At 42.3% G+C, this 13974-nt stretch overlaps 1 protein-coding gene across 5 annotated transcripts in view; it reads left to right on the top strand.

Moving 5' to 3' along the window:
• abr (ABR activator of RhoGEF and GTPase) overlaps positions 1-13974 on the top strand; it is a 139091-nt gene that overhangs the window by 81128 nt on the left and 43989 nt on the right. For all 5 annotated transcript variants that reach the window (XM_053440916.1, XM_053440918.1, XM_053440919.1 and 2 more), the window contains 8 exons: positions 2538-2590; positions 4077-4217; positions 4681-4802; positions 5753-5921; positions 8185-8304; positions 8613-8688; positions 8815-8919; positions 11540-11614. In XM_053440916.1, coding sequence (XP_053296891.1) covers positions 2538-2590; positions 4077-4217; positions 4681-4802; positions 5753-5921; positions 8185-8304; positions 8613-8688; positions 8815-8919; positions 11540-11614 — 861 coding nt within the window. The remainder of the gene's footprint in view (positions 1-2537; positions 2591-4076; positions 4218-4680; positions 4803-5752; positions 5922-8184; positions 8305-8612; positions 8689-8814; positions 8920-11539; positions 11615-13974) is intronic.

The raw sequence follows: 13974 nt of genomic DNA on the forward strand, positions 1-13974 counted from the left end.
AAAAAACAACACACACACACACACACACACACACACACACACACACACACACACACACACACTCAACAAAGTTATGTAGATGTTATGTAGATGCGCTATATGAAGTTTTTGTATGAAGTAGAGCTTCTCGCCTCCAGAGTTTTCTGACAGCCAAGACCATGGTCATCCTGAGTCTTTTGAACCACCAGCACAGATGGCCAGTGACGGGACAGCCGAGAATAAACCATGTCTGAGGAACGCAACCGTCCCTAGCTGTTCTATCAGCTGGCACAGACGGCTGTCTCAGCCAGTGGTTCAAGCGCTGGGTATGTGACAGAGTCAGTAGAGGGACAGGAGACGTCATTGAATTAGAATTTTTCGAGTTTCAGCATAGATTTTAAATTAGTGCAGCTTTCTAGATTCCTACTGGTGGCAGGGGGGCTCCAACTTTTGATCCAAACATATGTATGAAAATATGTATAACAAATATGTAAATGTCATGATGTAGAGAATTAGTTAACTCTAGATGGATAGATAAATGGATGGAGGATAGATAGATGGACAGTAATATAATTTAGGTTATGTCGAAATACACACGTTTGCAGTATATCTTTAATGAATTTTAGCTGATAGTGTGGCTAAAACCCCTTTTACAAATCAAACTAGGTGCAACAATACTAAATAGGACATGAATAATCAATACAGCTCAGGTACTGACTTCTACTAGCAGCTGACGTTCAAAGTCCCCTAAACTTTCCTAAAGTTATTTGAGGGCAAGATAAAGCTACACACACACATCATTAGATGGTGTTCACTGCCCTTGCAGTCAGTGCAGGTCCTGCAGTAAATCCTCCAAGAGGTAGCAGAATTAGTTCACTGAGCGAGGATCATTGATGGAGGCCGCATTATTAATGACCAGAGGGTGGAGAAGCTTCAAAGTGCATCACCATGGTCCTCTAGTAGATTCTCTTTGGTCTCATAGTTGTTGAGCGGGTTTGCACAGTATGGATATATATAGATATATCTGTCTATATATATATCTATATATATATCCATATACGTGTATATGGTGGTGTGTGAGTTTGAATATGACATGTTCCACGTCTTCACTTTGATGGAGAAGAAAGGAGAATTAAACCATACAAGTGAGAGTACAGGAAGAGGAGAGAGACACTGGCACGTAACATTAATGGTGTGCAAGTGAAGTGAGCAGTGTTCAGTGGTCTAAACAGATAAGTGTAACATTCAAGGTGGAGCTGAGCTGTTTCTACCTCTCTGTGGGAGCAGAGCGCTGATGAGCCTGGGACGACCTGCGCCGCATACAGAAGGCACATCCCTTTTATCTGTTCCAATGTGCAAGCTTTTGTTCGCCTTGATTTGAAAATCATCTGCTTTAAGTCTGCTTGTTTTATGGAGACCCTTACGTTCTTTGAATTTTTAGGTTACTTTGCCGTTATTATTTTTTTTCTATTTATTTCTTGCAATGCTTAGCGTCATGGGTGGCATTATTATCTTGCCGTTATTATTTTGAGACCTCAAGATATTTTTGGCATTTCATTACATAACTGCTGAAAACCTGCTCTGACAGGAAATCCAGAATAACCACCAATCAACTTCCACCTCTGACCGCCACTCACATCCTCTACATCTATATGAGTTTGCCTCTTATCTCCTCAGGGGGCTCTGGCGTCATGCATCTTTCCCCTTGTCATTTCTTTTCACTCCATTTCTCACCCTCTCAGCTGTCATGTATGGCAGACCTGCTGCTGTTCACACTAACTCTGCAGCAAAGTCGTCCCAAGGGGAAACCAGCCAAGTGTGGTGGTGGGCTGCAGACTGTGATTAGAGACAGCGATGGTGGCGTGTGGGCCTGTGTCTGTTTTATTGCACTTTTTTAAAATAGATAATGAAATAAATCAATTACATTTCTGCTGTTCATGTTGGTTTTTGTGTCTGCCTTGTGTCCAGCCGGGCTGTAGTTTACCTAGTAGCAGCCTAAATACGCAGTGGAATAGAACTGTTGGGGAACCAATGGGAGGCTGCTGCACCCTGGAGATGGACTGCATGTTAAGCAGTCTGCCTACAGACTTGTGTGTGTGTGTGTGTGTGTGTGTGTGTGTGTGTGTGAGAGTCTATTCCTTCATTGTGCAGTAACAAACTACTGAATTGCCCCTATTCGGTCTACAGAGTAGTACACAAACAGTTTTTTTTGTTAACAATCTCTGTTGGTCCCCACGAGGAAACTGTGATTTCACAGGGAGGTCAGAGGTTGCTGCCGGCTAGAAGTCTTGCTAAAGGACAACTCAGCAGTGTGGATGCTTTCCATCATTTAGTTGAATGTCAAACTAAGATTCATCATCATCAGTCAGAGTGTAGGTGCCATGCTTAACTCAGTGTGAGCTGAGTGGGAGTTTTTGTTCTCATTCATGTTGTTGAACTGTGACCCCCTGTGTGTGAATGTCTGTGTGTATTGACGTGTGTGTGTGTCTTTGTGTCTATCCAAGTTTCTGTGTGTGTTTGTGGCACTGACTCAGAGCCGTGCTCTTCTCTCTCCACAGCTCTCCTTTACAAGCCGATTGACCGCGTCACCAGAAGCACCCTGGTCCTTCATGTGAGTACAAAACCTATACTAAATAGTTTTTAAGGATCAGTTCACTCAAATTACCTAAGACAACATCCATAGAGGTAAATAATTAAATATGGGCCCTTTTCGTATTTTTTGTGAACTGACACTTTAGCTGCTTCAACTAACACACACTCATATAAACAGATGGGGTCAAATCAGATACTTAGTCCACTCACTATTACACTGTACACACAGTATACTCACTACCGCAGTGCGTCAATTTTGAAAGGATAGTTTTGTTCCAAGTCAAATACGATGGTCACTAGAAATGATGGTGTGTGACCAGGGTTAGAGGAGAATTTGGTATTTTTCAACCTAGCCCCTCATAAACTATTTGGAATTGGTCCAGTAGATCGCCTCCAGCGTCAGACTTAAGGGGCATTTCTTTTCACTAATAAAAGGCTGAAACAGTCTGAGAACATTTCTCGCTTATCGAGAAATCTCACTTATTACTCAACAATTTGAGACTTTATTAGGTGAAAAGAAACTTCAGGTGCACATTTCATGGACTGTCACCTGTAAACATTCTAGCCAGTGGAGATGATCTGTTGTGCTGATTCCAATGTGTTTTAAACACGATTCATTTATAAACCAAGATTTCTAACAATAGGGCCCAGGTTGGGAACATTTTCTTTTAAGTGCACCAGCCGGGTGCTCATTGTGCACTGAGTCTGTACTTGACTTCAATAAAGAATGCACTAAAATGGCAAGTTTCAGTTTGGAAGTATGCAAATTGAGAGCGAGACAGAACTTAAAAGGTACAGTAAAGCCACTCTGACACGCTTCATTCTTCAAAGCAAGTCCACCCTTGAGAGTAAAATGTTATCTCTCATGCTTCTGCAATCAGTCGAGTGCTGAGAAGTCAAAATCTGCATGTTGTTTTATCTCAGTGTCTTCTCAGTTTAAATACAGCTACCTCTTTTCACGAGTAATAGTCAAACGGAAACAGTCACTTAAGCAAACAGAATATGTCAGTTATAGGAATTTATAACGTGAATAAGTTTGCATAAAGACGTCAGAAAAACAACACGTACACCGATCCGGGGCTTGTGTGTGTGTGGTTCTACAAAGGTCATGTTCCTGTCATTCATGCAAACTAAGAGGCGGTGAAAATACATTGGCAGAGTTAATTTTGCAAGGGAGACAGAAGCTCCAGACTCTCAAGTCGACAATCCCGTTCCTCACCCTGCTACACTGATGAAAGCAGCTCCAACAGAAGCTGGGAAGTTAGGCTCTCTTAGATGTCAGTGAGTTATGATGTCTTTCAAACATTCTCTCTGTATCTCACTATGTGGTACTATGAGTGTGCCTCTCTGCTCAGTCCTCATAAGTTTAATACCACTACTCAAGCCCCAATGCACAGGTAGCTGTTGATAAAGATCTGTTTACAGTATTGCAGCATTAACTATGTCTGTTTTACATATCATAGCACAGACTGTAACTGAGTGTGTGTACGTTACCTGTGTTTCAGGACTTGCTCAAACATACTCCAAAGGACCACCCAGACTTCCCCCTCCTGCAGGACGCCCTGCGGATATCTCAGAACTTCCTCTCCTCCATCAACGAGGAGATTGACCCTCGCAGGACTGCTGTCACCACACCCAAGGGAGAGGTGTGTGTGTGTGTCTGTGTGTGTCTTTCTGAATACAGTGATAACAGTGCACAATGCTGAATTACATCATCAAGTTTGAATGAGGGAATGGTTCGTAAATGGCATTTTAATTGCCTGCTAATTACTAGAGAGGTTCCAGATACTGTAATGAATATAATGCAGTTGTTGCAAATTTTGTCCTTTCCCATTACTCCACGGGTTTTCCCTTTTTAGCCGACACTGCAAAAACTAAGTCTAATGAAGGGATAATGGATAAGAGACAGAAAAGCAGCCACTGTTAATACACTGTTTTCTCACTTTGCCTGAGGACTATTTTTATATTAGTTCATATTTTCATGTCCGTCCTTCACACTCTTCTTTCAAATGTTTCAAAACTCAACACTCCTCGTTCACTGTTGTTGGGTCAAGTTTGTCAGCATTGTGTTTGTTGCACAACAAGACCTGACATCCGTTGTTCTCTCAGGCTCGTCAGCTGGTGAAGGATGGCTTCCTGGTGGAGGTGTCGGAAAGCTCGCGGAAGCTGCGGCACGTCTTCCTCTTCACCGACCTGCTGCTCTGTGCCAAGATGAAGAAGACAGCTGTGGGGTGAGTCCACTTTACCTTTTTTTTCCTCCTCTCCATCCAAAATATAAAAAAACGTGTTAACCACAGAGGCAACATATGCATACTTTTAGGCTTATTCTCCCAACGTCCCCATGCGTATGTATCATTCACTTTCCACATTATCATTGAAACCCCTGACAGTGAACCAGAAAGAGTGACACAGGCACTTTAGAAAAGATCCTGTAAGTCTTTCTTTCCTGGATCTGCCGAGCTGGAGGACTAGTTGAAGCCTCTGTAAGAGAGAAAGAAAAGAAAGAAATGTGTTTAAGTTTGTGAGTCCACATGTAAGGATTAACACGCGTATATAGTTTAACTGACACATTGAACAAGGTGATGTATCGCTTCGGCAGCTTCTATGAGCCTAATTGGATTTTCTTCTGGCTGACAATCAACAGTTGTCCGTGTCGTTCACAGCCCGCCACCACTTAGAGGAACATTGCATTGACATAACTACCAGACCCATAAATCAGAGTGCGGTGGTCTGTAGTGTTATCTCAGTGAGCTGTCTAAAGGCTACACACACATACACACACACTTGGGTTAAAGTAGGAAACTCAATCACCTCGGGTTACGTCACTGATGTTCCTTATGATTATCTCTGTTCTGTCATTTTGAATTTAGTCATAGTTATTTTATCTTTGCAATGTTCCACATTCTGAGTATTTTCTCATTTTCTTTACATGTCTTCAACCCTCTATATTGGTACTAAAGGGCTTGTAGATATGGTTTGATGATGTGTTCGTTATCATAGTTATCTTCAGCCTTTTGCATGTTACTCTGTGTGCAATAACTATGAGAGTGCCTGGAGCAGATATCAAATTTTGTTTCCAAGCCAAGATCTGTGTTATATTCTGATCCTGTTTGTCTCTTAAACCTAAAAATGTATTATGTGATTCTTTAACTGGTTTCATATCTTCCTCCCCCATCGGCAGTAAACACCAGCAGTATGAGTGCAAGTGGTACATCCCTCTGGCGGACTTGACTTTCCAGACCTTGGACGAATCAGACTCTTGCCCGACCATCCAGGTCCTGCCCGAGCACGAGCTGGAGGAGATGAAGATCAAGATCTCGATCTTAAAGAATGAGATCCAGAAAGAGAAGGTAATCCTCGTGGAGCAAAATCCAATGTATTTAAATGGTTTTGAATGGCTTAGTCAGAAAGAGCGGATTTAACACTGGAACAGGGACTGAAACCACTTTAATCTGTATTAATACAAAAAGGGGGAAAGTGGAAGATTGGAACATGTATGGTTAGAAACATTTTCTTTGTCTGACATAGTTGTAATCTAATACAGAAAAACAGAATGACTTTAGAATGAACAGGAGCCATTGAACAAATATAAAGTGGTGCATTGTGTTCAGACTGCACAAGGACTGGGTTGTCTACTGGACTGGCAAATCACTAAACCAAGTTTGTGTATATAATCTATAAACCTCTGTGATGGCCTCTAAGATTGATACAGTGTACGCTCGGAGGTCAAACAGAAATCCCTAACTTATAGTCCATGAGGGTAAAATGGTTATTAAGAATCAGTTAACAATTAGTGCAGGAAACACTTACTGTTATAAGAAACACAAACACACACATGCACCGGAAGTTTAGCTTCTTCTGTCTAGTAAAATTTTGACAGAGATCTATTATTTCTCATATTTACGTACAGGGTTCCATGGAAGACTCCCCATGGGATGATTCCTGACTGGAACCTCTGCACCTTCCTCTTAACTCTGCCACCCACACCTTTGTTTGTCTTAGACCGCGTCATGGTTAAGGTTCATTGTGCCCTGAAGGAAGTACACTGCCACAAATGGTGAAATCCAGACATTTATGATTCTTTAACTGGGGTTAAACATGGAACTCGAAACCTTTGACTTACTGTTCACATAAGTACAAAAAATCCTTCCTCATCTGCAATAGTGAATTTGCATCACTAGTCAAAGTGCTGAATCACACTTCCTCCTGAAAGGGTTTGGCCTTCATGTCAGACTTTCTAGTCTATTACCACCAGTGCTGAAACATTCAGTTGTCGACATAGGTTGAATAAAATAAGATGTTTTGAGCTCATTGCAGTTACTAATATGTGTAACACTTCACCCCCGCGCCCCCTGAGACACAGCTGACCCCTCAGAGGAAGACAGTTCCTGTTTTTCTCCTCTCGCCGCGTTAAACTCGCCCACTCAGGGCACAGTGAGGGACCACGGCTGGTATTTAGAGTCAGAGGAGGATGGATCAGTGGGAATTCAGCTGATTGTGTCCAGACTCTGACTCATGGCTTCCTGGTCAGGGTTTGAAGGATGTGTGTATTTGTTTCCCCTCAGTACTCACACAGAACTAAGGTCCTTGAATTAAACACTCCTGAAGCATCACCCCACAATTTCAGGAGTTTATCAAGACTGTTTCCTGGAAAATAGGAAGGATTTTGATGAGCTGATCTCATGCTGATAAGAACTTGGCAATAACAGGAATGAATGATAATTTAATTTCATGGTTAAGTTATAATCAATCATTGAAATAATACCATCAACATATTTTTATATCAGAATGCATTGATGTCCTCTTAGTGCAGGTTTTTCAACCAAAAATCAGTATGGATCAGTACTCACATCAGTATGTAAGTATGGATGCACAAATGTTCAATTCACATTGCATCACATTATTGTTAATTGAGATAATTATGAGTGGAGCAAAAGTAATATAGATATAAAAAACAAGTATAACGTATAACACTCAAATGTTTGCTTCATTCTGTATTTTAATCGAAAAATGTAAACAAGGCTGAAACTACCCTTACAGATTATTTACCATTGTTTCAGGAGTCAAACAATGTTGAAGTGACAAAATGAGCCTTTGGAATCAAAAGATATTGAATATTGAACAATCTTTTTTAATATGTAACTTGTAATTTTGTTACATTTAATTATTTTTGCCTTTACTTCATACTGGAGGACAACCATGTTTTAGCTTTTTGCTTCCTATAACTTTTTGCTTCCTATAATTTGGGCAGATTTGAGTGGGGTGTATAATGTTGCCCTGGGGGGTAATGTCTGTGCTTCTACTTAAACCCTTTCTTTTAAGCCACACTTGATTAAATTAAATTAAATGTCCCAGTTGGCATCATTAAAAGTAAACAAAAACAGTCTTAGTTTGTAAACTACTCACGAATGTTCAGTAAAGTTTGAATGAAGCTCTGGTGTTTATGAATTGTGTTTCTTTCCCTTTATGGTCACTTAGCACATTTATGAATGTTTATTTACGATAGACGTCAGGGTTTATCCTCGTATTTATGACTTCACACTAAATCTAATATAATATTCTGCTCTAAATAACTTTCTATATATGGCTCTGCTTGTCTCTGTGCCTATACAGAAAGCACCAAAGGGTCAGAGCCGCGTGGAGCGTCTGAGGAAGAAGATGAACGAGCAGGAGTCGTGGCTGCTCACGCACTCCCCCTCCATCCCATTCCGCATCCACAACAAACATGGAAAGGTAAATTCATCCACTCCATCCCATCACGCTCTGAATGCATGCACCTGAAGCACTCAAGTCCTCCCACTAGAGGGAGACATCAACCTTTCTGACGGATGAGCTATAGATTAGATTCAGGTTCCCAGAATTAAAAGTCTTATGACAGTGAGACCAGACCAGAGCCTTTTCAGTCGTTTTTAGATTAGAAGGAAATTTCCACTTTTAATGTTCTGTTATATCTCAAATATTTTCTTTAAATTGTTTTACTGTACTAACTTCAGTGAAGAGAATTCCTTGCTGTGTTTAATATTGTTCTTCTGTGTATGTAGAGCTACCTCTTCCTCATCTCCTCCGACTACGAGAGGTCAGAGTGGAGGGAAAGCATCCAGAAACTCCAGAAGAAAGGTAACACTGGCTTTGAATGAAATTGGTCTACTGACTGTTTCTGGATGAAGTGGGTTAAAACCATGTATGTTATGTACTGCACCAGAGGCAAATGAAAGCTTGACCATCGCTTTGCGTGTTTTCCAGATCTCCAAGCGTGCGTGTTAAGTTCTGTCGAGCTTCAGGTCCTGACCAGTTCCTGTTTCAAACTCCGCACTGTCCACAACATTCCTGTCACCAGCAACAAAGATGGTGAGAAACCCTCGCACCACAGTATCTTTCAGTCTCTCATGTTTGGATGCCTTGTGCGTTTCTGCAATCTCAAACACACAAAGTCTCCCTCTGCTCCTTCCTCTCCTTTCTGCTTTGAGTTTAAATTCACACAAAAGCATCTCTTGCATTTTCCGCACAAAAAAAGCCACATAATGAGCGAGGGGGGGCTGCAGGAGAGGAATCTAGGTTACAATATGGTTCTCATCTAGCTTTTGGTCAGTGCCATGCGGCGTGTCAGTGGTGGCCCTGCTCTCCCAAATCATGTGAGTTTGCGTTCGCTCCAGATCTCCACAGCGGCTTTCAGAGGCTGCTTGGTGACATTAAGGCCATCTGGTCGACCCACTCCCATCTCCTTAAATGGCACAGCCTTTATTTATTTATTATTTATATATGTATGCACGCACGCACACACACAGAGAGGTGACAGTGAGGTGAGTTTACAAGACAGTGAAAGCCACAGTGTCACATTTTGAGCCTTGGTGGAGGTGTGTGCTCTACTCAGTGGTAATGTGTTTTCACTTGATATGCATGTCTCTTGTATATCCTCTCTTTAAAATGTCGCCCACTGCCCCGGTTTGGTTAGGAGCGTTAACTGCTTTGACCCGATCCAGGAGGTTTTTTACTCCGGTTAACTCTCTCTGCTAACTTGGTTAAACCACAGCAGAGGTGATGGACCTCTGCTGTGTCAGAGGTCCATCACTTTGTTGATCCTTTTCTTTTTTTGTCAGGGATTTGATATCCTTGTGTGTTAAAAGAAAGCTCAGGCCCAAAGTCTTGTCTTCGACTTTTGACCCCCCCCCTCAAATTATAAATCAAACAAAAACACACACACGCAGAGAAACAGTAGGGGTTGAAATGGAGACCAGCCGGCAAAGGAATTTCTCCTATGAGGACGGATGATTTGCACGTTCATTCGACTCCTTTGATTGAATCATCAGGAATTATCACATTATCTCGTTATTTGTTTTCTCTGAGTTTCCTCCGTTTATTGTTCCAGTTAGATTATGTCTGAAAGAGACGATTTCACATTCCCTCTTAAAGCACCGCATACCGGCCACCTCGAAGCTGAACCTTTGAACCGTTTCCCTGTGAAGCCCCCCTGCCACTTATGTGTACACACACATGCACACACACGCACACACACACACACACACACACACGCACACACACAATCACACTCACACACACACACACACACACACACACACACACACACACACACACACACACACACACACACACACACACACACACACACACACACAGAGAGTCAACCCCAGGGACTGAGCGCTCTCCTCTCAGCAGCCTACAGTGGACCCCCAAACAGTCCCGCAGCCCTCAAGTGTAGTTTATTTACCTGGAAACAGTCGGGCTACACAGGCCTCAAGCAAAGCATGAGTGTATCCCTCTGCATGTGTGTGCCGGCGGGACAGAGGGGGAAGTGTTGTGGCAGAGGACCGTGCTTGTTGATGTGAGGTCTGACACTGATGTGGCGAAAGGTTCTAACAACAGTTCATTCTCTGTCAAAATCCTCAAATGCCTTGTTTTATTTACCCGTTTCATTTTTCAGATGCTTAACATTTGTCTAATTTCGTTTTTTTATATGTGGGACGCTTTTTTAGAAATGATTCAGTAACTGGGTGTTGAAATGGTGAGAAAAGTTTATCCACAGCTTGGACCACCCAACCAGAGAGAAATGAAAGGTCCACCTGCTTCCCACTGAGCAATTTCACTTGATTCTTCATTTTAAGACGTCCAACAGTTGTAAAAACTAAACTAAAACACAGAGTCTGGAAGTGAAAGTTAAAGAAGTGTGTCATATATGCACATTGTCTTAATCTTATTCTAAACCTAAACACTTCTTACAATTGTTCCAAGTTGGATTCACCAAAGCAGATGGAAACTTAACAAATATCACTGTATGTCTATAGCTGCATTGGAAGTGTCATCAGAGCAGGATCAAACTGTCACAGAGGACTTCTTTCTAATACAAAATGGTTCATGACCAATATGAACGGTGTACAAAGGGATGTGGGGATGTTAGACAGAGGTTAAAGAGTGAAGTGATGTGACACTGTTCGATTCAAGGGACAGAGTTCAATGGACATCGACCTGCACACACGTCCCTGAGGCAGTCCCATGATTGCACTGTCTAAGATGCTGTGGTATGTGTTATGAGAATGTCAATAAGCCATGACAAGGAACTGGGGAACAGAACATTTTAGTCAATTTCAGTATCACACATTTGAATTAAACCTGAAGTGCTTTTTGCTTTACATGACAGAATGTACCCGGCTTTTAAAGCATGAGAAAATCCCTGGAACAGTATACAGAGGCCAGTATCTTGAAGGAATTCCTAAAATATATGAAGACAGCTCAGTGGCGTCCATTTATTTTTTCCTGTCAATGAATTCTATCTCTTAAATTGACAACATTGATGGAGAGATACAGTCCAGATACAGCAAGTCCAGTGTGTCATACATTTCCATGCTTTATCCTTGTGCTGTAAACAATCTCCAATTCAGAATTTTAAACTCACTACGTCACCATATTTACAGACGGAACCGCACACCAACTGCTCTGTGTGCTTGTTTTCCAGATGAGGAGTCTCCAGGCCTGTACGGCTTTCTGCACGTGATCGTCCACTCTGCCAAAGGATTCCAGGAGTCAGCCAGTAAGTTGGCCGGGGACCCGCATTGTTTTCTGCTTTACCCCACTTGTCTGCACACTCTGGTTCAGCAGCCCCTCCACACACGACTGCTGTGCATGTCCGTATCTGCCAGGAAAGATCCAGTCAATCACTGCCGTGGCCAATACAGAGATGTTCGTAAGGACTGAGAAAAAAACACAATGGAATTTATTTGGGAATTACTTTAACAAGGACTTCCCACAATATGAAACATTGCTGTAAATGTGCCTGAGTCGGGCAAGAGGCTATGTTTCACCCGCACTCCTTGGACAGATGTTCCAAAGCCATCCTGCCACCATCATGACTACACACAGTCCTCGTAACTCTTTCAGAAGGCCTCGACAGACTTCTAGCATGATAGAAAAACGGGGGCACATAAATAGAAACGAGAGAGAATGCAATCGGCAGCAGCTCTCAAATTAAACTGCTGCCTGTAAAGTCTCTAATATAATTGATTAATTGATTTATTCGCTACACACATCTGCAATTTGTCTTGCATCACAGCAGCAGCCCCACTGGCTACATGAAATACTAATTTAAAAAGTCATAAACAAAGGATACATTCATGTGAAATCACATACATCAACAAAAGATCCTTTGTAGAACAATGTGTTCTGTGATTCAACAATGTGCTTTAACAGCTCTGTCTGTGTGTGTGTGTGTGTGTGTGTGTGTGTGTGTGTGTGTGTGTGTGTGTGTGTGTGTGTGTGTGTGTGTGTGTGTGTGTGTGTGTGTGTGTGTGTGTGTGTGTGTGTGTGTGTGTGTGTGTGTGTGTGTGTGTGTGTGTGTGTGATCCACCGAGTGGAATGTTGGCAGGACTAACATCGCACTCAGTTGACAACACACACATTATTTCAGACGTGTCAGTAGTGGACAGCTGGCGCACCGGTACACTTTGTGCCACGATGTTACACAAGCACCAGTTCAAATATCTGGAAAAGCGACAGCGAGGGAGAAATATGATTTCCTCAGTTACCATGACAGCCCTCAGTATATGAAAGCATGCACACGAATATTTCCTGGGTAATGGATTGGAAAGCTCTCTCCTCTGAAAGCCTGTTTGATCCCCGATGGAGCGCAGAGAGCTGAGGGGTTTCAACATGAAGAAACGTGCGTGCGTGTATGTGTGGGGGGGGAGTTGGGTAGTTTCCCCGACACAGTTTGATGTCTTTGTGCCCAGTCGAGCGTACAGAGCCAAGGTGGGGCATTCAAGCCGTGGAGGCAGTGTGGAGTAAATGGCATGTTGCTGTTGTCAGTGATCCTTGATGATGATGATGGCGGGAGTTAAAGACGTGATGTTGCTCATAATGGAGGACAGAAAATGCTCAAACTTGAATCATCATGGTTGTCGAGCATGGGGGAGAAAAAGATTCCTCTTTTTTGTACTGAAGGTTCAAGTTTGGGTTGATCATCCTGGAAAAGCAAGCGAGGACAAGGCTACACTACAAAAAATACATCCCACCCCGTCCCACTGACCCTCCCGTCAAATATGCTCTCACAACACAGCAAGACTCTATGGAACCTGGCAGACGTTGCACTTTTTTCCCACATGCTACATGTGTTTAGAAAACAGCCCGGTGATCACGGAGATGATGATCTGAATACTCTGTGTTCTGTAACTATAATTCCCTCCTCCACCACCACAATTTCTCACAGATGTAGCTTAATGATTATATTTGCCCTTTAAGTAGTTTTCATGTGGTGATGTTGTGTAATTCAGCCCCTTTGTTTTTGAGGTTTGATGTGATTTTAGTTACATGTTGACGTCTCCTTCACTGTCTCTGTACGTTCTGTTCATTTTTAATTATTAGCCCATCAAAATCGAGTCTGTATCGACTGGAAAATATTCTTTATCCAGTTGTGTTTCAGATTGTTAAACAGATGTGGGATCATCTACAATGGCCTCTTTGTTCATTGCTTTCATTGAAAAATCACATAAGCTTGTACTAGAAGACCTTATTGGAGTTATTGTGTTATTTCCCCTCAGTGGGAAAAGACTTAGTATTCAGCCCGGGGCAAAGTTTTCAAACTGGGTCATAGCAGAAGGAGCAGGGAGTTGAGCTTCTCCCAAAAAAAAAGGAAATCAGTGGAAAACATGACCTAGTAGAGAAACATGTCGCTTTGTTCTTGGTTTGTTTTTATGTATGCATGATTGTCAGCCAGTGATCATGTGTGTTGGACTCAACTGCTGCTGCTACTCCATGTGGTAATAGTGTAGGGCCCGGCTACTTAGGAACAGCGAGCACAGATCCAAACTGAACTGCCACACTTTTTTTTAAACTGAGACACAAATCACACATGCATTTTAGGTGAGCCCAGCTGCATTCATGTGTGTGTGTCGGCCA

The sequence above is a fragment of the Pleuronectes platessa genome, chromosome 15 (assembly GCF_947347685.1).
Source record: "Pleuronectes platessa chromosome 15, fPlePla1.1, whole genome shotgun sequence".
NCBI classification, from domain to species: Eukaryota; Metazoa; Chordata; class Actinopteri; order Pleuronectiformes; family Pleuronectidae; genus Pleuronectes; species Pleuronectes platessa.